The sequence below is a fragment of the Hakea prostrata genome, chromosome 10 (genome assembly GCF_041222555.1).
Source record: "Hakea prostrata isolate BN-2017 chromosome 10, UWA_Hpros_2, whole genome shotgun sequence".
Lineage (NCBI taxonomy): Eukaryota > Viridiplantae > Streptophyta > Magnoliopsida > Proteales > Proteaceae > Hakea > Hakea prostrata.
The window spans coordinates 6,090,898-6,113,055 of record NC_142609.1 but is presented as its reverse complement, the minus strand read 5'-3'; the positions used below and the strand labels follow the sequence as shown (position 1 = coordinate 6,113,055).

At 37.8% G+C, this 22,158-nt stretch overlaps 2 protein-coding genes and 1 non-coding gene across 4 annotated transcripts in view; 2 read left to right on the top strand and 1 right to left on the bottom strand.

The window, feature by feature from the left end:
• Positions 1-12,883, top strand: part of SMC5 (structural maintenance of chromosomes 5) — a 39,721-nt gene extending 26,838 nt beyond the window's left edge. The window contains exons 16-30 of one of the 2 annotated variants that reach the window (XM_089138541.1): positions 33-178; positions 262-325; positions 428-552; positions 673-750; positions 2,002-2,074; positions 4,779-4,882; positions 8,571-8,687; positions 8,762-8,839; positions 9,304-9,403; positions 9,482-9,536; positions 10,175-10,223; positions 10,314-10,401; positions 10,481-10,553; positions 11,872-11,975; positions 12,087-12,883. In XM_089138541.1, coding sequence (XP_088994667.1) covers positions 33-178; positions 262-325; positions 428-552; positions 673-750; positions 2,002-2,074; positions 4,779-4,882; positions 8,571-8,687; positions 8,762-8,839; positions 9,304-9,403; positions 9,482-9,536; positions 10,175-10,223; positions 10,314-10,401; positions 10,481-10,553; positions 11,872-11,975; positions 12,087-12,142 — 1,310 coding nt within the window. In that variant the 3' untranslated portion in view covers positions 12,143-12,883. The other variant, XR_016170390.1, reaches the window with a different exon arrangement.
• A 768-nt stretch (positions 12,884-13,651) lies between these two features.
• Positions 13,652-21,323, top strand: LOC149001734 (protein kinase family protein / C-type lectin domain-containing protein). Its single transcript, XM_089137914.1, has 5 exons — positions 13,652-14,069; positions 14,165-14,313; positions 17,521-17,946; positions 18,167-18,737; positions 20,473-21,323. The coding sequence occupies exons 2-5, from the start codon at positions 14,226-14,228 to the stop codon at positions 21,059-21,061; spliced, it is 1,674 nt and encodes a 557-aa protein (XP_088994040.1). The 5' UTR covers positions 13,652-14,069; positions 14,165-14,225; the 3' UTR covers positions 21,062-21,323.
• A 530-nt stretch (positions 21,324-21,853) lies between these two features.
• On the bottom strand, positions 21,854-21,978 carry LOC149001733 (U6atac minor spliceosomal RNA). The gene has a single exon (XR_016170576.1). It is a non-coding gene; the product is annotated as a U6atac minor spliceosomal RNA (small nuclear RNA).
• Between the last annotated feature and the right edge of the window lie 180 nt (positions 21,979-22,158).

Here is a 22,158-nt window from a genome sequence, read left to right as displayed (position 1 = left end):
TGTTCTTATATCTATCCTGCCATCTTCATCAGGTGCAGATGTTGGGGAAATTGAAAACTGTAGGTCCAGGAAAATGGAGCTGGAAGAGATCATTGGTACTCTAGAGAGAAGTTGTGAAAAGCTTCAGGCTGAGTATAGAGATCTGGAGAATGAAGCTGCTGAACTTTATAGGGAGCGTGTATGTGTACACTAAATTGAATAAAGATTCTTTTGTATTTTAAGTATTCCTGATTGTTAGTGTTCAACTAATTTGGTTTGTAGGAAGAACTCATTGGAGCCATTCAGAATGATAATAAAAAGCGGCGTGTCTTGGAGAACCGTATCTGTATGTATCTGCTAGTGGTCAGCCTTTTCCTGACTAGATTTGTATTAACAGTTATTAAATTGCCTTTCCTTTTTAATATATTTACTTTCTGATGAGTTTCAGTACAAAGGAAAAGGAAAATAATGTCTCTAGAGGAGGAGGAAGACATGGATGCACTTACAAAAAAGCTAGATGATGATGCTGCTAAATTGAATCTGCAGAGGTTCCAAGCCGCAATTAACCTTAAAGTGAGTTTGCAATTGGATCAGAATGTGTTCCTTTTCAGTAATTTGAAGTTATCGTTGGTTGATGTTATATGCTATAAGTAATTGCTCAGAAAGTTTTCTGATTGGGTTTTTGTTTTCCAGGAATTACTTGTTGAAGCTGCTTCCCACAAGTGGACTTTCACCATGAAGCGCATGTCATGCATTGAGCTTGAAACAAGGGTATTCTGTTGACTTTTATTTTCATTGTTAGGAAAGCTGATGTTTCTTCTCCCTTATTCTTTTTATTTTATTTTATTTTTATTTTTGAATGGTAATAAGTTTACCTTTGTCTGAAAAGTATTTTGTCTTTTCAGAGAAGGTTTCTTGTAGAGGATGTTTCAAAGCTTTTTTTTACTCTAGAAGTTCCTTATCTTTGGTTGTTAATCACATGTTAACCTAATTATTTGCAAACTATATTTCCTTCAACCTCAGATATGAGTAAAAGTCATCTTGTCCTTTTTGTATTGTGCCCACTTATATTTGGTACATTCTCTTTTGGTACTTTATTTTGGAAAAGGCATTGCATGAATGTTTACATGTTACCTCCACTTTTGGGTGTTTCAAAGGTATACCCACTTTTGACCCTTACATACTTCAGCCTGTTTATATAATTTTGTATTGTGCTTTTTGCTATATTTGAGGGAAGGCGTCTTGTGAACATTTAGTTGTTACCTCCACTTTTGGGTGTTTCAGAAATACACCCACTTTTGACCCTTACGTAGTTCAGCCCACTTTTGACCCTTATTTATGTCAGCCTGTTATTCTAATTTTTATTCTCTGTTTGCTTTTATCACATAATCAATTTCCAATTTTGGTTATTTTATTATTTCTTACCAAGTAACCCTCAGAGATTCTGGTTAATCACAGTTTTGCCATTAATCCTTAGTTCCTTACCAAGTACCTCTTGAAAATTCTGAAACCCTACAACCTAACATTTTGAATTGAGATCCTGTAAGATTGGCCACTAGTTGACTTTTGGGGTGATTGACTTTTGACTATATGGCCCATCTTCCAAGATATCCAAAAACCATTTTAAATCGACCCATCTTAAGTCTTAACTGCATCATTGTATTCAAAGCTCCTACCTACATCGTTGGCCTAAAGTGTCCAATTGCAAATTATATTTGACCCAGCATAAAGATAACCCTACCTATGACTTATTTCCACTAAATTAAGCTCCTTTTGGTGATTTTCCTGCATCGTTAGTTGTTGTTTAGTTGAAAGAACACTAAGGTAACTATTCTTTCAAAGAAAATTATGAAAAATGCTATTTACTTTTGAGGAGAAGCGCTAACATCAACTCTCTTTTAGAGATTAGTCTGTATCTGAATTTCTTTTTCTATTTGTATTTTCATATTTCTTAGTGTGACTTCGATGGCATTGTGTTTTTGGTTTTGTGATTCTTAACTTTGTGCCTGGACAATGTTCTAGATTGGGGAATTGGAAATTGATTTCAAGCAGAAAGAAAAGTTTGCTCAGCAAGCATCACGGCACTACAATTTATGTAAGTGGATGTGAACTGTAACTATATATATATATATATATATATATATATATATATAACCTAATTTGCATTATAACCTTTTCAGGTGTCCTGTTTTCTGATATTTTGTTTTGATGATTCAAAACACTGGAAAAAAAGGACATTGTGAATTTTTTGCCTGCAATATGCATTTCTTTAGCTTGGTTTATCTGAGTTCCTGTATTCAGAAAAAAGTTATTTTTATCAAAGAAATGGTTGAAAGTGTTTATGAAGAAGGTTGAAATTATTTTAGCAACAAAAAACTTGCAAAGTATCCTAGCAACGAAGAACTTACTTTAGGATTAGTGTAGAACCTAAAGAAGTTTATATAGGGGCATGTCCAGCGACTTTTCTTCTCTTACAGGAGTGGAGATGCACAAGCATACAAGTAAGAATGAAAATACTCTCGTTCTTCTTTCTTTGATGCGATTTGGATTCTAGATTTCATTATTCTTCTGCTTCACCATCTCCATTTCCTTCAACCTCCTCTATTTTACTGTCTTTTCCAAAGTTCCCTGTCTTCATCTTGAGAGCAGCATTTGAGAGTACTTGAACTAATTAGGTGTCTAAAATTAGATGAAACCCAGCTGGCATATTTAAATCCCGATTTGAGATCAGAGAAAATGAGATAGATATCGATGAACAGATATCCAGTTCTGAATTATCCTAGCAGATCTCAGAAACTCAAATTGAAAATTGTGCATAATATCTAGTTAGAAGTAACCAGAACTTGAGTTTATTTTTGAAAGACAGAAAAGAAGAGATAGAATATGACAAGGTAGAGAGGAGGAGAAGAACGGAAAAATCACAATCAGCGAGGTCTGTGACACACCTGTCTTGTGTACCAGTAGAGAAGCAGCCAAACACCTGATAATTTCAAAATTCTATTACTCAAACTATGCATTAATTGTTGGAGATGCCATTATTTGTTCAAGTTTTCTGCTGCGGTCAATCACTGATGATGTTGTGTTGTTTCTCTTATTTTCTTTTGATCTCTTCTTCTTACAAGAAAAGAACTTTTTATTTGTCTCTCAAGTTTTCAGTTCACTGATTGATTTTGATTCATTGTAATGTACTTCTTTGGCATAGAAAACAACTAAGAAAAGAAAATGAAAGGTTTTAAGAGTTAAGAGTTTTTTTTTTGCACAACGTCCTCCACTCTCTGTGACCATTTAGTTGATCTGGGAAAGAAGATTGGTGAAGGAGGGATCTCTTACTTGCCTTTAAGATATTATTGATTCTAAGTAATTTCTTCATTAATGCTATAAAACTATTTTCATTCAAATGTATTTTTCATTCCATGACCATTTTTATTTGTAGTTACCAACCACTATTTGATTCTTGACAAAAAATGGTTCTTACCTTAAAAAAGAAGGGTTAAAATGGGTATGAAGAATGATACAAAAAAGAGCCGAATGTAATATGGTGAACCTGCTGGTCACCTGTTGACTATCCGTAGGTTTAGCGTGCTTGTCTGTTGTAAAGATATGAATATACATACATACATATATATAGAAAGAAAGAAAGAGCCCAAAACAAGTAAAGAATTGGGAGATGGCGATGAAATCCTCTAGAAGTGAGTGCATCTTTCAAAAGTCAAGTCTGTTTCCGTCCAATTTTTCTAGGGGAGGATGTTTGAGTTGTAATCTCCCTGTCGTGAGAGATTTTTGGACCTGAACTTTGATGCATACCTGTTGGTTTTTGAAGGCCATTTGGTGTTGGTGTTGAAACAAGAGAAGCTTCACTTGTATCTATTTTGTTCTGATAATTCAAGGATGGAGATTCTTTTTCTATGCATTTGGTTTGGTCTGCCATGAAGGATGGATGGTCGCAATCACGGTCGGGAGTCTTCTTCCTTGGGGATTTTGACGAATTTTTATTGCACTAAACCCTTGGCTTCCGTGGTTCCCTTGGGAAGCCAACAACATCCGGTATTCTTGACAGGGAATAACTTTGGAAACAGGAAAAGATCTCCCTATCAGGATTGGCACTAGCACGAGCTAGCACCAATCCAGGGAGGGGTTCCTAGCTTCTTTCTTTCTCTTTTCCTTCTTCTACTCGAAGTCTACTCTTAGAACTCCTTTTTTTGATTTGTTTCTCTGTGTTTTCCTTTCCATCCCAGAGTTGTTTTCCTTCAAATTGTAAATTATAAATATCCCATTGGGGGCTGTGAGTAAACAACAACTCTCTGAGAAATATCTCTTCAGCAAATGGCTAGTATGATTGCTGACCTTAGGGCTAGTGGTTTCATAGACCTTGATTGTGTTGAGATCCTTCATTTCCACTGTGAGATTGCTGGTCATATTATTTCCTTTTCTGGTGTTAATTATCTAGTTATGAATGAAGCTGCATTCCACTATTGTCTTCTGCTCTATCTTCTTCTTCTTCTCTAGTTCTATTTATTCTTCTTGGGAGGGGTATTTGGTTGGATATTGTTTGTTGGAACCCATGAACCGTTCTTGTTTTGTAGATTTTTTCAGAGATTTCTCTTTTTATTGCCTCTGCATTTGTTGACTTTGAAATAAGTGTTTTCCTTCTGAGACTCGTTCATAGGAACAACTAATATATAGTTATAAATGCCTCTGGTTATGTTTTCTTTGTCTACTTCACTCTCTTTTTTCAGCATGTGATTTTACAAGTTGCATTTATGGTTTTGCCATGTGTAAATCTTTTATTACCATAACAGGCAAGGAGGAATTGCAAAACTGCACGCGGGAGTTGGTAGCCCTTAAGAGAGAAGCTATGTCAATTGCTATCATTACTCCAGAACTTGAGCAGGAATTTCTCAAGGTTTAATATTAATTTCTTGTGAGGTTAAATATGCTAATATTCTTCTTTTAAGCTTGCAATTTTGAAATATCTGTGTCAATAAAGGGTAATAATCTAACACCTGGCTACTTGGTTTTGGACTTGGTAAGGCACGGTAGTAGAAGCTGTATACATACACGTATTCCTTGCAGGGCTCAGCTTTTAAAAGGGGATGGGAAAAAGACATTTGAACCATCTGATGCCAATTGGGATTTGCTTTTCCAAAAAAAAAAAATATTGCTTCCATTGATTTTCAGAAATCTCTTTTTCTCTCTTTCTTCCATTGATTGGGAATGGGGTTCTTATTGGTTATTTGGTATACTTTGCCCAATTGTTATTTTTTGTTGTTGCTGCTGTTGTTTTCTATTTCTTATTAGAACAGGAGTAAGGAGAAAGCAGGAAGATTGCACTGTTCTTAATTGTGCTATGAACTTTTGTGGGCTAAACTGCTAAAGCTAAATTCTGCTTGGCCTCAAAATCCACTATTGAGTTCATGTAAAATCTAGAGTTAGACTTAAATGTGGTCTAAGATTGATAGAAGATTAACTAAGCGCCAGTTCTTCAAAGATCTTAAACAGAACCAACTCAATTGACCAAAAGATAGGCCTTCTAGGGATTACAGGTTAAGTCCATGTGGTTAAGTGTTGCACTCCAAAATTATGTCTTAGGCTTAGGCTCTTCTTCTTCTTCTTCTTCTTTGTCATGAGGATGTTTCACAAAGATGTAGGGGTGGGACTATCACACTCCACCTGAACTACTAGGTTTTAGGAATGAGTGTTATGTTACACCAGCACACTAAAACTGTCCAAGATTGCTCAGTTTCTGGCCAAATCTCACATTCATACCATAGATCTAAGTTAGCAATGACATATAAGAGAATACAATAGTCAAAGCAACAGAAAATAATGAAATTATATTAGTTTTAAAATGATTAAAAAGGTTCTCCACAAATTTATTTATCAAGAGTATAGCTACTTGTTGTATGCGTCCAGAGCACCATTACATAGTCGCCAGACCAAATAAATTAACGACAGGTAGTAAGATTTATTTGAGTCAATGATCTCGGATAGAGGTCCAAAGGTAGCATAGGTTACTGTGAACCAAATAGGCAATATGGGTCCCTATGAACATAGTAGGTAGTTATTGTTGCTGAGAATTTCATATTCAGATAAAAATCTCAAGCACATAAAACAAATAATAATCTCCAAGTATTGAGCAAATAGAGAAGTCTTTGGTCTCCCCTTCACGTGTAGCATTACTGGTGGACACATAATGAATAAAACCAAGTTTCAGCATCTCAAACGGTGAATATCACAAAAGAAAAGTCAATAACCAAAAGTAGCACTACAACCGCATAGTGAGATTCCAAGCAATGATTTCCAATGTACCTTTTACAGTAGGAAGAGTTTCCAAAAATGTAATATCCCAAGAAACAATTCCCAAGCTCCCTTCATGGTAGTAATTAGTAAATAATGGTTAAGCATAGACCAAGCAGGAAAAAAATATATTGCTATGATCAGGTCCGGATGTAATATGGTAAATTGATGTCAAGGAATAATGGTAAAAAGACAGTTGAATGGAAAGGATAAATCATCTAGGTGTAATTTAATGGAAAGGTATGCTAAATATTGACAAAACTGAATTAAGGAATAAGAGGGCAAATCAGACCACTTCTAAAGTGGGGATTAGATTTATTGTACAGGGCCAGGCTAGGAACTCAAGATAATTAAAGGACAAAGAAGCATAAAGGGGCTTTAGAATGGTATAAGAAGGGGGGGGGGACTAGAAAAGAGTAACCTCATGATTGAAGACTTCTCTGCAACCTTGGAACTCACATGGAACCAGCTAAATTCTCACTGCAAGAAAAGGGTAACCTTGGAGTTGTTTTAACTGCTGAACTGCAACTAAGGCATCATGCAAATGGGTAATATTTGAACTTTGAAATAGTGGTAAAGGTAGTGTGGAAGACCAAAGGCAATAAAGGTTGAAACCAATAGCAGCGAGTAACAGCAGAATAGGGTACATGAACCCGGGTTTGCGTGTTTAGAATCACTCACATCCCAGAGATCAGAATGATCCGAATTAGCTGTCGAGCAGCCTCCTTCAACAGGGAAATAAGTTCCTAAAATGTACAGGCTTATCAACTGGCTACAGAAGGACCTGGAGTGCCAAGAGGGTGTGCAAAATTGGTCTAGAAATGTAACATCTTTATGTAAAGTGTAGAGGTACCTAATGTAGTCATCAAGTCTCCTTCTAGATGGATATAATAAATCCTAAGAAGTATCAGTAATATGAGCTGGCTCAATGAGATAATAGCAAGCGTCAAAAGATTCTGGAGAGTGCTGCCCGGAAACAGATGGCCAGTATCTTGAGGTAGGCTGGACCACAGACACTTTTCATGTAGTCAGACTTTAGAATCTGCAGACCTTCATAACCTTGTTTAGAAGGTCCAGTTCATGCTTAGAACATAAATAACTAAGCACAACAGATAGGCAGCATGATACTGCTGCAAGCAGAATGGGTTATTCCTTTGAGAAGACTCTCAAAACAGCAGAAAAGATTGGATTGTTATCTGGCTTTCAGTGCTCTGGTACCATGTGACAAAATAAAACTTAATAAACCAGAGATAACATGGGGAATATAAGGTGAGAACATAGTTCAAAATTTCGTCTCATCTCAGTGTCTCAACCTGGTCAAGACACCGAGATACCAAAATTTTTACTGAAATTGTGGCATAACATGGTACATCATCCTACCATATTTCGTTTGCATGTTTCATTGGGTTTTAGGTGTTCTTTTTTCCGTATGATTTTTGGTGTAATGCCTAATTGAGGCTAATAAACATGACGGCAACACTATTTTTTTACTAATACCGAACGCAAACTGAGTCTTCTTGATTTACACATGCCCGGTTGTATGCGGATGAACTGGATCATGCATTTTCACAAATCTAATCATAGATGTGCAAGAAAATATTGAAATTTTCATTAAAATGCAGGAACAAATATTGATTAGCACTTTAGCAGTCAAATCTCAATTACAACTTACAATTATGACCCCTTGAAATTCATGAAATTTCACTGCAATATTGAAATTTTAACAAAATTTTGTGAAATTCAATTAACTGATTCAATTTGTTCTGGACCATGTTTCGTCTCAGTAGGCTTGAGATTGCATATTGAAATTTCGCAAAATTTAGTACATTGGGTGGGAGTGTGGTGTGTAACTTACCTCCTCTCCCCTCGTGATTTGATGATATAGTTGAAGGGAAAGAGTATAGGGAACAAACCTTCTAGACTGTTAACATCTAAAAGTGGAAACAAATAATCAGTAAAATAGAACACAAAACTTGTGAACCAGGCAACTGATAAGCCTAATGTAACTCTAACTTAAAAGGGATAAGAAGGTAACCCACATGATTCCTTGTGTCGCCACAGCAAATAAGTAAATATGGATCATGTAGCCAAAAAGCTATCATGACACATCAACAATGATACATACACATTTTTGTTACGACTGTTTGTTGGGGCTTAGTATCTCCTCTGTGAATGCAATACATTTGCGATTTCAAATGTAGCTTGCCTGAAGCCTGAAATATTTTATTAAAATTCTTAGCTGCCTTGTTCTGTCATGCTCAAATATTTTCATATTGTGTCCTTTGTCAAATCAGATGCCTAGTACTATTGAGGATTTGGAAACAGCTATTGAAGATAATATTTCCCAAGCCAATTCTATTCTTTTTCTAAACCAAAATATTCTGGAGGAATATGAAAGTCGTCAGCGCAAGGTAATCTTGTTATTTTCCCTTGATGTTATACTTCAGTCCTTTAACATTCATGGTGTCTTCGTATTACTCTGCAGATAGAAGCCATTTCTAGGAAAGTTGAAGCTGATGATACAGAACTGAAAAATTGTTTGGCAGAAATTGATGCCCTAAAGGTGAGGAGCTACTCCACTTGCTTCCTTATGTTGGTCTTTTAAAAAATGAGAAATTTTTTTTTCTGGGGGGGGGTGAGAAGAGGGGATTCCAATGGGATACTGCTAGTGTGGCTGGTTCTGTCCTTAAGCATATGGGATTTGAACCAATGAGTTGATTATTTCTCTTTTCTAGCATATATCATTAGCATCTTATTGTACAGTTATCACCTCATCCAATGAAGTGGCTTTAGTTGAACTCAAAAACAGGAATCATACCAAGGCATTTATGCAGAAAAATGATTCCAATGGCATACTGCTAGTCTGGCTGGTTCTGTCCTTAAGCATATGGGATTTGAACCAATGAGTTGATTATTTCTCTTTTCTAGCATACATCATTAGCATGTTATTATACAGTTATCACCTCATCCAATGAAGTGGCTTTAGTTGAACTCAAAAACAGGAATCTTACCAAGGCATTTATGCAGGAAAAGTGGCTCCCAAGATTGAGAGACCTTGTCGCAAAGATAAATGAAACGTTTAGTTGTAATTTTCAAGAAATGGCAGTTGCTGGAGAAGTTTCTTTAGGTACTTTATTGTCATTTTTAAGGTTTATTCAATAAGAGAGTTCTGCTGACCTGCTATTTTTGTTGTTCTTGATTTCAGATGAGCATGACATGGACTTTGATAAATTTGGTATAGTTATTAAAGTGAAGTTCAGGTCAGTGAAGTCCTGTAAATTTGATGTGCAATGTTTGATGTTACTGTTGTGGCATAGAATCTTTAGGTGCATACTCTTCTGGGATATCCCATATGCACGCACCAACAGCATAAACAGCATCCAGACCACACTAATACCGAGTGCGTTGTGACCCCCGTGTTTGACCAAACATTTCAAAATTGGTGCTTGGATGGGACAAATCTGAACAATGTATTGGGTCCATCCAGGGGAAAATCCCATACTGGCAATGGATTAATCATTTAAACTAATGATTGAATTGGTTCTGTCCATAACAGTATTGATCAGTTGATCTGTGACATCCTTCTAATTTAGTAATGAGTTTTAAACATATGGTCATTCAAGTTTGGTGAAGGCCCTGAGTCTGAGAGGTTTTGAATTGCAACTGTTGTGCAACTCTGGAAGGGTTCAAATCAGTCTTACTAGAAGTTACAGATTTAGTCAGATTAAATTGTCAGGTAGTAATTATGCTTGTTTGAATATTTGGGTATGTTGCTAAATTTGATACATTTCAAAACTTAAAATTGCATGCTTCCTTTTTCTTGAAATTTGTTTTGGGGAAAGGGGTGCGGGTTTTCTTTCATATATGAGGGCGTGTAATATGGTATTCTTATAATCAGGCAAACAGGACAGCTTCAAGTACTGAGTGCTCACCATCAGTCTGGCGGGGTAATGATGCAAATTCATGTTACTTGTAGTCACCGAGCTTGCATCTTTAGATTTTTATCTCAGTGCATCTGGTAATTTTGTTTTCCCTAGGAACGCTCAGTTTCTACTATTCTCTATCTAGTTTCTCTACAAGACCTCACACATTGCCCATTCCGTGTGGTTGACGAGATAAATCAAGGTATTTTATCATGCATACTGTTATGCTCTTTTTGACATGTGTACAGGATACTTAAGTTTCAGCACATTTCCTATCTCAGGAATGGACCCTATAAATGAAAGGAAGATGTTTCAGCAACTAGTTCAAGCAGCTAGCCAACCTAATACACCACAGTAAGAGCGATTTTCATCTTCTTTTTCTGTAATGTTATTCCCACTGCCAACCCCCATGGAATAAACCTCAGTTTGCAAGGAAGATGTATCATTGTGTAAGTATGTAGGTGGCGGAATCTCGTTTAGATTAACCTTTAGTTACTTGTGAATCCACTCAAACAAAAAAGTCAAGCCTAAAGTCAGGTGGCAAAACAGTAAATAAATGATGTTTAAAGAGAGGGTCTCAGTTTTGTATAGGTTACTGGTGTTGTATTATGGCATATTATCTTAAGGGACAAAATATGTGTATTTCACATAAATATAGAGAAAAGAAGGGGTATTACTCAGTTTTTAGACAATTTGGAACATGATAAAAATGCTTGGGTTTTAATGTTGATCGACTTGTGAAAATTTTACTTTAAAGAGGAACCTGTGTAAAGTAATGTTCCAACTTTCTGGGTTTATCTCATAATCTTTGGGGTTCTCCCTTTCCATTGTTCATCTTAAACCCAAATAGAGCAACTCTTCTTCGGTTCACTTGTCTACAGCTCCTCATCAAGGGTCTGTTTCTTCTTTTTCTTTGTTGGTGGTGTTAGAGAGAGGAAGGGGGTTAGTACACCATAGTACAGGTTCTGAAGAAAGTGTTACTAATTTCACGTACATTGTTTGGTGATTTAGTTCCAAGTTTTGGATCAGACCAAGCATTTTGGTTGTGATCCATTTTGGGTTTGCAGACCTATTCAGATGACAAGGGCTGGCCACCCACATTTAGACCTTATATCAGGTGGCATTGGCTGATCTGGGTAGGAGTAGGAACTTAGACCTGGTTCAAGATGGATGTTCTCTAAAAACCTTGTAATGTTTCAGTTCAATTGACATTTTCAAGAAAACAGAGCAGCTTAGAATCACGTATTCTTATGTTTGATTTTGATCCGTATTGACTTTGCCTTGGTGGCTTTAGAGACCTAAACATGTGATCACTTTCAATACGTGTGTTTGGTTTCTCTAATACTGTCCTACCTGGCCAAATTGTGAAGCAATTATCCTGACTAGGTTCTTTTTTTACTTCTTTATTGGGGGGGGGGGGGTATGTGTGGAGGGGTCTTGCTTGGTCAAGGGCTCACTTGCTGAATGCTTGGTTAAAAGTTCAAGTCCTGGAAACAGCCTCTCTGGTAACAGGGGTAAGGCTGTATATTTGGCTCTCCCGGACCTTGCTAAACATGGGAGCCTTATGCACTGGTTGCTGCTATATTTTGTTCTACTGAATACAAATCAATTTTTGCCATTTTTCTTGCTCACAAAATGGTTGAATTTGTCACTTTATGTTTTTGTTGTGCAGATGTTTCTTACTTACACCCAAGTTGCTGTCAGATCTACAATACAGTGAAGCATGTTGCGTCTTGCATATAATGAATGGACCCTGGATTGAGGAGCCTGCTAAAGGTAGCAAACCCACTAAATATTGAAGCCAGAACTGGTTTTTATGTTTCGTTGTGTATTTGTCTTCTGGTCGATGCATTGCTTAACTTGTACTGTTTGTTTTGTACCCATCAGTGTGGCAAAATGGTGAAAGTTGGAAAACAGCCATTGGCATGGCCAATGGGGGATGATGTTGAAGGGCTTGCCGCGCAGCAGCATAGTATTAAATTGAGAACTTCAGTTCTACAGTAGTCTAAATGATGTGTTTCCTCCAGAAAATAGAAGTTCTAGCTTTCTTCCCCTTTGTCCCCCAACCACCTTCTTAGGTGGAAAAATATATATGTGAAGCTGAATTGTTTATTATCCAACCATTTCTTATTTAACATAGAAATTGTAAATAGCTTCAAAGTTTTTGTAAAGTTTTAACTTCAAGAACCAGTCGAAAAGAATGTTGCATCCACTTTGGTGCATCAAGGTTTTTCATGACTGCCTTCCAAAGGTGCCAAAGGATCTCTTTGTTCTTTGAGTTACCTCAGCCTACTATTAAGCATTAGCGTCTTCAGCAAAATGTAAAATGAAACACTGTAAATTTTTGAGAAAGTTGTCATACCAATGGTTGAAGAAACACTATTACATCTATGATCATTATGATACAAGGACTTGGTACCCATGGTTGAGTGGTGCTGTGCGAGTATATATGCCTGCAATGAGAGATGTGCATGTCAATCCACCATTCAATGCTCGGTAGGTGTGTTTCTTGGAAAGAATCTTATGCCCACTTCGGAAGATTCCCACTAGTAAGGTTTAATCTCATGTGATCATCTTGAAAATTTTCGAGTTACATACATCTAAGGTTCAAGAGAAAGACAATGGTGAAATAAAAGGAAAAAAATTTGCACTACCATTGTATATGTTGTTCGGTTGGTAAGATCATTTTTTAGTGGAGAGGTCGTGGGTTCGATTTTGTTTATAGTATATTTTGTAATATTTGCATTGTTAATATATAAAAAATTTCTTGTTTAGAAAAAAAGTTACACTAAACAAGTAGATCTAATGGCCATTCTCGTAGCAAGAACAATGGTGTTATAACCTTTAAAAAATGAATTTCAAAATTGGAGAGAGATTCCTTCACATATGAATTTTAACTTGAGTGTAACATTGGGTCGCACATTGGAATTGGGATATTGGATGTACTTTTAACACAATGTGAGATAAAAACAACTTCTGAGTCTTCACCCCCTCTACACCTTCCTCACCCTTGAGCTAATGACTCTAGTCCTACTGATTGGGTTGATGATGTGCACCCATGTCCGAATCTGTGATTTCACTTTCGAAAAAATATGTGATATGCATATGTTGGACGGGACCAAGAGCAAGATTCAGTCAATGATAGACTAGCGAGGGGTATTGCTTAGCGGGTGTAAGATAAAATTCAACGGAAATGGCAAAAAGGCTAGAACAAAGGTAGCCCCCCTTTGAAATGGAAGGTCTGTGTTCGTACATTGTTGCTAGTTCAGTTCTATACAAGGCTCTCATTCGCTCTAGCTCAAACAGCTTCAAGAAAGTAGCCACAAGGAAGGCAAACTCAACTCTTCTTAAGCCCCACTTCTCCTGTGAACAAGTCATAAAGAAGAAAAAAGGTATTTTTTAGCTGAAAGCCCTATTGAGTAAGGCTAAGGGCTTCCCTCACTCTGATCTTATAATAATTAAGACAAGCCAACCAATAAAGCCCTATTCGATTAGAAGGAAAATATTGGTAAACAATTTTCCTCCTAGTCATGGTTTGAAATCGGATTGAAATCCATCAGTTCAACTTTGGAGCTTGGACTTATTATTGGGTCAGTGGTAAATTACATTACTAGCCGTTACTGGTTAAGCTGCAAGCCTGCAACACCCATCCGCCAAAAGCTTTCCTTGGTCAAGCGAAGTCAATGCCAGTTATGCTGAATGGGTTAAATTGCCTGAAAGAGTGGGCATAGACAGACACATACTCTTCTCTCTCTCTTTCTCTCTCTCGAAACTGAGTGTCTAAGCTACTCCATTGAAACTATGGAACTTTCTCGACGATGATGGAACTGAATGTAAGCTCCGCAGTGGATCCTTCTAACTCCATTAAGGGTACTTGAAAGTTCTCTCTCTCTCTCGGGCTGTGATTATTTCATTTCAGTTAAAATTTAATTTGATCTGGCTAATATGTGGACATTTATATGTAGGAGGAGATGTAGAGGGCTACGAGGTTAATACAGTGCTGTTTCTTCTTCAGAAGTTTGCGACATGTTAGATGTGATGAAAGCCTTCACGACTTACCATCTCCTAGCTTTCACCTTGTGGTGTCTCATCGTTCTGGTTAGGGCAGAAAACGGTGGGTGGTTCTGTTCTTTCCAATTTAGCAAGATTTTTTCGTTCCATTTCTTAGTCCACGCCCCTCCACCTACCCACTTAAGCCTGTGATCCAGTAAAATAGAACTGTCACAGAAATTTTATCTGACTTGTTTTGGTGAAGAAATTTTTTTGGATGGTTTAAATGATGCTATTTTCGATCCCCAGAGAATGTAATTCTGTCTCTTTTAAGTTGGAAAATTGTTCCTCGAGTGTTTGAATGGAAATTAAAACCTAAATTTATTTTTTTGCTGACTGAATCAGTTGTATTCTTTAGCCGTCCAGATTTTGTTTTCTTTCTTTTATCGATTTGCGCACTTAGACTTCTTTGTATTACACTTAGTTTTTCATTTGGCTATAAACTGGGTGAATGGTTCTACTTAGGTAGTTTTCCGCTCTCTTGCTTGTTCATTTTTCATATTTTTTGCTTCGACAGTTCTCTTACCTTATTCTAGATAATGGGTTGTGTTCTTCTGAGTTATGTGTACCCGCTTGATTAGTCTGGAGAACTGGTAGGGATATGCAAGAGCAAAACAAACTTTTTTTGGAAATATTCCTAATATGAATTCCCTGAGAACATTTAAAGGTTGAAGTGAAGTCATTTAGTAGCTGGAAAGGCTTCATCTAAGCATATCATTGAGAAACCAGGTTTTCCAAGTTGACTTGTGCTCCTCAAAACCCAGTGATTTAGATGAGTCAAACGACTCTCAATGCTGGTCTGGGTGAGTCTGGTTTTTCCTAAGTTGTTATAGAAGTATATTAGCATCTGAAAATGCTTTAGCTAGACAGTGTTGTGAAACCAGGTCTTCTAACTTGATTCGCGCTCCTCAAAAACTATTGATGTGGATGCTTTGAATCTTAATCCTGGGTTTGGTGAATCAGGTTCTTCTTAATCTGTTAGGGCCTGGCCTTTTTTTTCTACTTCACTGCTATAGCTCCCAGCATCAGTTGATTCAGTCCTATACTGCCATGTTTCAGCAAGAATTCAAGTGGGAGCTAGCCAGCAAAAACCATTCTTCTTCTAGATATTGAAAATGCATCCACTGATATGTCAAGATCAGAGTGAGAATGGAACTCCAAGAGCACCATTTCTGAAAATTTTCTGAATTCAGGATACCATTGAATCTGGAAAAAAAAAGGGGGGGGGGGGAAGAAGACCTGTAAATGAATTTAATAAAACAGAAAGAGACCCTGAAGATAAAGTAAATTGAAAATTTTCAAGCATCATTCTCTTAAATACTAAGAGAACACTGTGACAAGTGAAGTTTCACGCTAGATTGTGGAGGCTTTGAATGAAAACAACAAAAAACAAGAATGGAATTGAAAATCTTAAAGAAATTCTTTGATATGTGAAGATTGGAACAAGAGCAAATGATGAAAAGCTTCATTTCTGAATTCATGGAAGCTAACAATCTCTATCTAACTGATAATTCCGGAAACTGAGGAGATGTGTAGTTCTTGAAGCATGTATCAGTCATCATTTCTTTCTAGGGATTTAAAGGGATTGGAGAACTCAAATTTCATCATTATTTCTTTAATCGCCTGGAAATATGGCGTAGAGACAATGAGGCAATCCATGATCAATAGTTAGAATGGCTTTTCTTCTCATTCTCCTCCTGTGCATCTCAATTCTCTCTGCAATTAGCTCTGAAACCATCCAAACCCATGTAAGTATTGAAGGAGAAAAACCCAATTTAAGCTATCGTGGATATGAAAGGTGGCTAGATTCCATACCTTGGGTCGCTCAGCCCTCTGATTTTCATTTCAGTGGTTTGCATCCCTACACTGTTCTTGGTTTTAGAAGGATGGTTGCTTGGCCCTTGTTGATGTCACTGATGAAACTGAACTAGAATCATAACACAGAAAATTTTGAAGATGGAGAAGCATAATAGATGTTCACAAACTGACAAGTCTTAGGCAAATGCCATTTGATTTGGAAGACGTCACTCACTTGAGACTTGGTCAAACTTGGATCATCATTGTGCTTAGGCTGCACATTCCTTGACTTGGCTTTGCCAAATCCAAATCTGGTTTCCCAACAATGCATCTAAGTATGATGGTAGAATCACCTATTAAGGTAAAACAAGTTGAAGCCTCTAATGAACATCAAATTGGCACAATATCCTGTGATATTTGATCCATAATTCACCACAAATTTTCTGGGGCTTTAGTCTGCTAGTATGCCGATAATAGCAACTGAGTAATCAAATCAATAGTTTGGTGCCAGAACCATAATTATGATGAGGTTACTTAGGAGAATAGCAGAACTGTAAATATCCAGATCTTGAAAGATTTACTAAGGTAGAAGCTAAAGAAATGACAAGGAGGAGCAATTATATTGTTGTTTTCCACTCTGGAATTTAGGCTCAGGTTGCAACTCCTATGTCTCCTGAGAGAAACCTGTATTGGATCACAGAAGGATGAATCAGGAGATTTTCTACAATTAGATCCTTCCGGTGGGAAAGAGGTCAGATTTGGAAATCTGGATGAAGCCCCCAACTGTGACTGAATTTAGACCCAAAAGTACTCTAAGATAGATTGCTTTTTCATACCAGAATGACCTCCTAAAATCTCGAGCTGATGCAATGAGAATCAAAGGAAATTGTTCCAGTGTTTGGGGCTACAAGTATGGTTAGAGACAGGGTGGGGAAAAGAAAGGATGACATAAAGACAGGGATCCAGATCACAGGGAAGAGGGAGAGAGTATGCAATTACCTCTAAGAAGGAAATTATTCAACCTTCTTTCTCCCCCGTATAACAAGCATATTTAAAAGAAGGAAATCATGTGTAATAAGGGAAGTACTCAATTATTGAAGCTGGAAAACCCAATTTTGCCTCCTGTCTGACCTACCCAATAAAATATTACATGATAATCCCAATACGAAATGAAATCCTTTATTATCCTACTACCAAAGACCCAAATTTGGACCTGGTTATTGGTCTGGGCTCCCGGGCTCTAGCCAATTGAACCATGAATGCTCATCACGGCATTGTCATATTAGTACTATCCAAAACCAAGGGTATTAACAACTAAGATATTGCCTTAATTTATGCATGTTAAACAAATGCACTGACGTAAAAATGAGGATTTCTTTCACCTGGATGCAGTGATCTTAGATTGTGTCTAGATTATTTTTTCCCCTAACCAACATTGCCATTATTCTAACATGTTGCAGTACTTTGAACGCAGCACTATGCCCTGACAGATGGAGGATCGGACCAAATGAGAGTAAGTGTTTTAAATTTGTAGCAGGCTCCAAATCTTGGGACAAATCAGAGTCTCAATGTGGGAGCAGCCATGGGCACTTGGCAGCATTGACATCAATGGAAGAACTAGACTTTGCAAGAAAGCTGTGTCCTGAAAGTGTCAATGGCTGCTGGGTCGGAGGAAGAGGCTACAGTTCTGCATCCGGATTCAGTTGGAAGTGGTCAGACAACACATCTCTTTGGAATGCTTCCATTTCTCCTGAGGCGACTTTTCATTCTAATTGCTTGAATTCATCATGTCGGAATATTACCAGAAGTGATTCCTGTACTCTGGTGACCAACAGCCGCACATCACTTGCGGTCAAGAAATGTAACATATCTCATGATTTCATATGCATGTTGGATATAGGTGAGCCAATACATTTCCTTACTATTTTCTCCAACCTGTTGCCAGTTCCTGTCCTTACCCTTTTTTCTATTTCATTATTGAAATGAGCTTAATGTTTATACATTTAGTCTTTTCTTCTTCTTTTTTTTCCTTCCTTTTTACTGTGCATATGTTTATCTGTCTGAGTCTGTCTTAATGCAATTTCCTCATCCCTAACCAAAAAGCCTCTCTGTTTCACTAGACAAAAAATGTCACCACAAGCTATGCCATGTGGAATATTTTATCATCCTTGCAAGTGTTAGTGGGTTGATACTCTGCACAACATTGGTTGTCGTGATTTGGCTCCTTGCATGTAGGCGGAGCAAGAAACGAAGAAGGTCACGCAAAGGATATAATCCTTCAACATCTGCATTAGTTCCACCATCATGGAGAGTCTTCTCAATTGATGAACTAAGGTCAATTACAAAGAATTTCAGTGAAGGAAACCGTCTTCTTGGGGATGCCAAGACTGGTGGCACGTATAGTGGGCTTCTACCTGATGGTTCAAGGGTAGCAGTCAAGAGATTGAAGAGGTCTAGTTTTCAGAGAAAGAAAGAATTTTATTCTGAAATTGGCAGAGTTGCAAGGCTTCATCATCCTAATCTTGTTGCAGTCAAGGGATGCTGCTATAATCATGGTGACCGCTATATTGTTTATGAGTATGTTGTGAATGGACCCCTGGACAGATGGTTACACCACATACCAAGAGGAGGGAGGAGCTTGGATTGGTCTATGAGGATGAAAATTGCAACAACTCTTGCACAAGGAATTGCGTAAGTCTACTTTACACCTATATGTGGTAAAAGTAATGTATGCACCTCTTCTGTTTGTTCTGTTTGCATTTTACGATAGTCTGTAATTTACTTTGAGATATGCTTTATCATAAACATAGTTTGCAAGAATCCTTCATTAGCTCCACTTTGTTCAAGTTGACCATTCAAAAGTACATGCAGATATATATCCAATACTGAGTGTCGACAAGGTAAGTGGGTGGCATTAGTTGGCAACCCTCCTAATGCAGCCCAAATTCATAGATTTACTGGTAGCCCTTGACCTAACCTAGCTTACCAGCTCATGAATAGGCTGAATACGTTATACGGGAAAAAAAAGGATAGAACTCTTTGTTTATCTAGTTTGGATGAGATATGTATATCTTTATAGACATCCTGTTGCCAGCCAGGACCTGGATTTCCAATGCTGCTGCCATCATGCTGAGATTTATCATGACTTCCTGGATTTTCTTGATCCCAGTAGTCACTGAGTTATTAATTTGAAGCTACTTCCTATAATCAATTATACTCATCTCCTTGAAGAGAATTATCAATATCCATGGTTAGCTGCTTTCAACATTTCTGTGGTGGATTACACAAATATCGAAAGCAGCAGAAAACACTAGCAAAACTGTTCCCTTCCATTGCTAAACATGCCTCTGACCTGCTGTGACCTGGATTCGTGATACTGAGGTTTATCACATTTATCTAGGGAGATTTGGGGTGGGAACTTCAGACATTTTAGTAACAGATTGATGTGCAATAGAAAATTCAACTGACTCCTGGTTTCTCTAGAGGTCATCAATTGTACCCTGAAAATCTGAGTAATGGCGCACTTAGCTATTCTCAGTTTCTCACTGTGATGAGCTCAACAACCTGCTGGGCTGATCCATGACTGTCTTAAACCCCTAGTTTTTCTTTCTTCCCAAGCAGTCCTGAAGGAAACTAGGAATGTAGAAGTAATGACACGTGTCTTAAACCAGGTGACTGGTGATTTCCTTTCTTTGTGGGGTTGTCAGTCTTCAGCTGACCTGATACCTTCTATCCCTGACCGTGTGTAGCATCACAGGAAACTAAAGCCTTGAAGATGGGTTAATTGTCTGACACCTGGGACAATGAGCAAGTGAAAGGTTGTAAATGATTCGATGATGAAAGCAAAGCAAGTAAGCAAGGACAGTGAGCCAGTTGCAGCTCGTATGGCACTTAGTTTGGCTTTCAAGTTCGAGGGAAGGTTAAGGCTTAAGCTTATAGAATGATCTCCCAAGGTAAAATACAAGAATTTGTACTAATGGCCTAAGAGGGAAAGCAATAGGAGGCAGCAAAACAGTGAAGCCCACTAGATTTTGCCCAATTTGCTTCAGTGAACTCATTACCAAGAACTAATGAGTGTTAACTTTAATAGCAAATCTATGTTTACAAATGGTTCTGTAGTAGTAAGATTTAAATGCAGTTACACAGAATAAAATACTTTTCCCCAAACCCCAAGAAAACAAAATATAAAGTTAGGAGATTATTTCCTTGTTTAGTTTGTTGGACTTGCCTTCTAGCTGTAGGCTTCGGGTTAACATTAACAAAAATCAAATGAGTATTCCTGTTCTTTTCATTTACTTTAAGAAGATTCTCAGTCAGTATCATAATTATTGGTTTCAATTTTTATGGTTAAACAGAGGCCTCTCTTGCTCAGTTCTCTATGAATTTGTGACTCGTCTTTTGATTCCTATGCATATTTGCATTACAGGTTTCTGCATGACAAGGTGAAGCCACATGTGGTGCACCGGGATATCCGAGCCAGCAATGTATTGCTGGATGAGGAGTTTGGAGCACATATCATGGGAGTTGGTCTCTCAAAGTTTGTTCCCTGGGAAGTGATGCATGAGAGGACAGTGATGGCTGGTACATGTGGATACCTAGCACCAGAATTTGTTTACAGAAATGAGCTCACAACCAAGAGTGATGTTTATAGCTTTGGAGTGCTTCTGCTTGAACTCATTAGCGGCCGTAGGCCTGCCCAGGCAGTTGATTCTGTCAACTGGCAGAGTATATTTGAGTGGGCCACCCCTCTTGTGCAGGCTCACCGATACCCCGATCTTCTGGACCCTCTCATATCTGATATTCCTGAAGTTGGAGTTGTACAAAAGGTGGTCGACCTTGTATATGCTTGCACCCAGCATGTGCCGTCAGTGCGACCAAGGATGTCACATGTTGTTCATCAGTTGCAGCAATTAGGATTGAAAACTGCCTCCGAGAAGTCCAGGACAGGAACAAGCACAAGCTCTAGCACTGCCTCCCGGATGCATATTTTTGAGATGGAAGGAAATAGTGCATAAGAGAGAATCTTCATTACCTAGGAAGTAGCATGTACTTGTTTGTACTCTTTTTCTAAACTGTAGTAAATTATTACTAATTAATTATATGGTGTTTTTCAATTTCTGTTTTCAGCAGAAACCAAGAGGAGAGTTTTGGGATCACTGTTAAACGCTAGGTTGCTTCTATGTTTTTTCTGTGCCAATTCTACTTTTCTTTTCAATATTTTTAAACCATGTAGACCTGGACGTAACAGTATACCACCATGACAAGAGGATTGCCCCTTGTTGTGAGACTGCTCATGATCTTCCCCAGTTGCTGTAGATGCTTCTAGTTTATTCTTGAGTAGCTTCCTGATTAATCTAGAACTCTGTATCTCTTCTCTTGAGGTCTACATCCTAATTCTAACAGAAAAACTTGAAATCTGATTCTGTATATTGATATGAAACGAGAAGAGAGGGAGGGTGAAGACAAATGGGGTGAAGGTAGCTTCCTTCTGCAAAGCGGATCAATCTGATATGCTTCAGCGCATGGATCTTCTCTCTTCCTACCCAGCCCAGAAAATAAATACGTCATGAATCCTAGCTACTTTCTGCAACTGGACGGAATCCTCATAGCCAATTTTAAGTTTTTTAGAGATCAGTTATGAGTATAAGATGGTTTCTGGGCTCAAATCCTTCATGGAAATGAAAGAATGACTCAAAATCAGGAGAAAATAAGCAATTCTCATGGGTAGGATCTGCAAGAAAGGTTCAGAATCAGGAAAAAAAATTAGTTAGGGTGGATGGAAATCCATGTGGATGTAGAGAGAATTCAAAAAAATTGGGTATAAGATCCACCGAAGTGGGTAGCCTTAACCGGATGTGGTAACAGGGAAGCCCGAAAGCTGTTCCCGTCCCTGTCAGGGGAGATGCCAACCGTCTCTCCTTTCAACGAACACAATCTATTGGTTGTGACGATGATATATAACGAATGTTATTTTTGTGCTATTATCGATGTGGGATTAATGGTGGGATCTACCAACACTTTTGGGCCGTTGGATATGTCCAATCTCACGCTGGTTTTCATGTATTTTTGGTTTTTATTAGATATATGTGTGTGTCCTTTCCAACTTGATTCT

Bases quoted from the DNA above. Each gene is read 5' to 3' on its own strand.
- LOC149001734 (XM_089137914.1), top strand. From the start codon at position 14,226: ATGTTAGATGTGATGAAAGCCTTCACGACTTACCATCTCCTAGCTTTC. The intron at 14,314-17,520 runs GTGGGTGGTTCT...CTTTGAACGCAG, and splicing joins TCTGGTTAGGGCAGAAAACG to CACTATGCCCTGACAGATGG. The intron at 18,738-20,472 runs GTAAGTCTACTT...TTTGCATTACAG, and splicing joins ACTCTTGCACAAGGAATTGC to GTTTCTGCATGACAAGGTGA.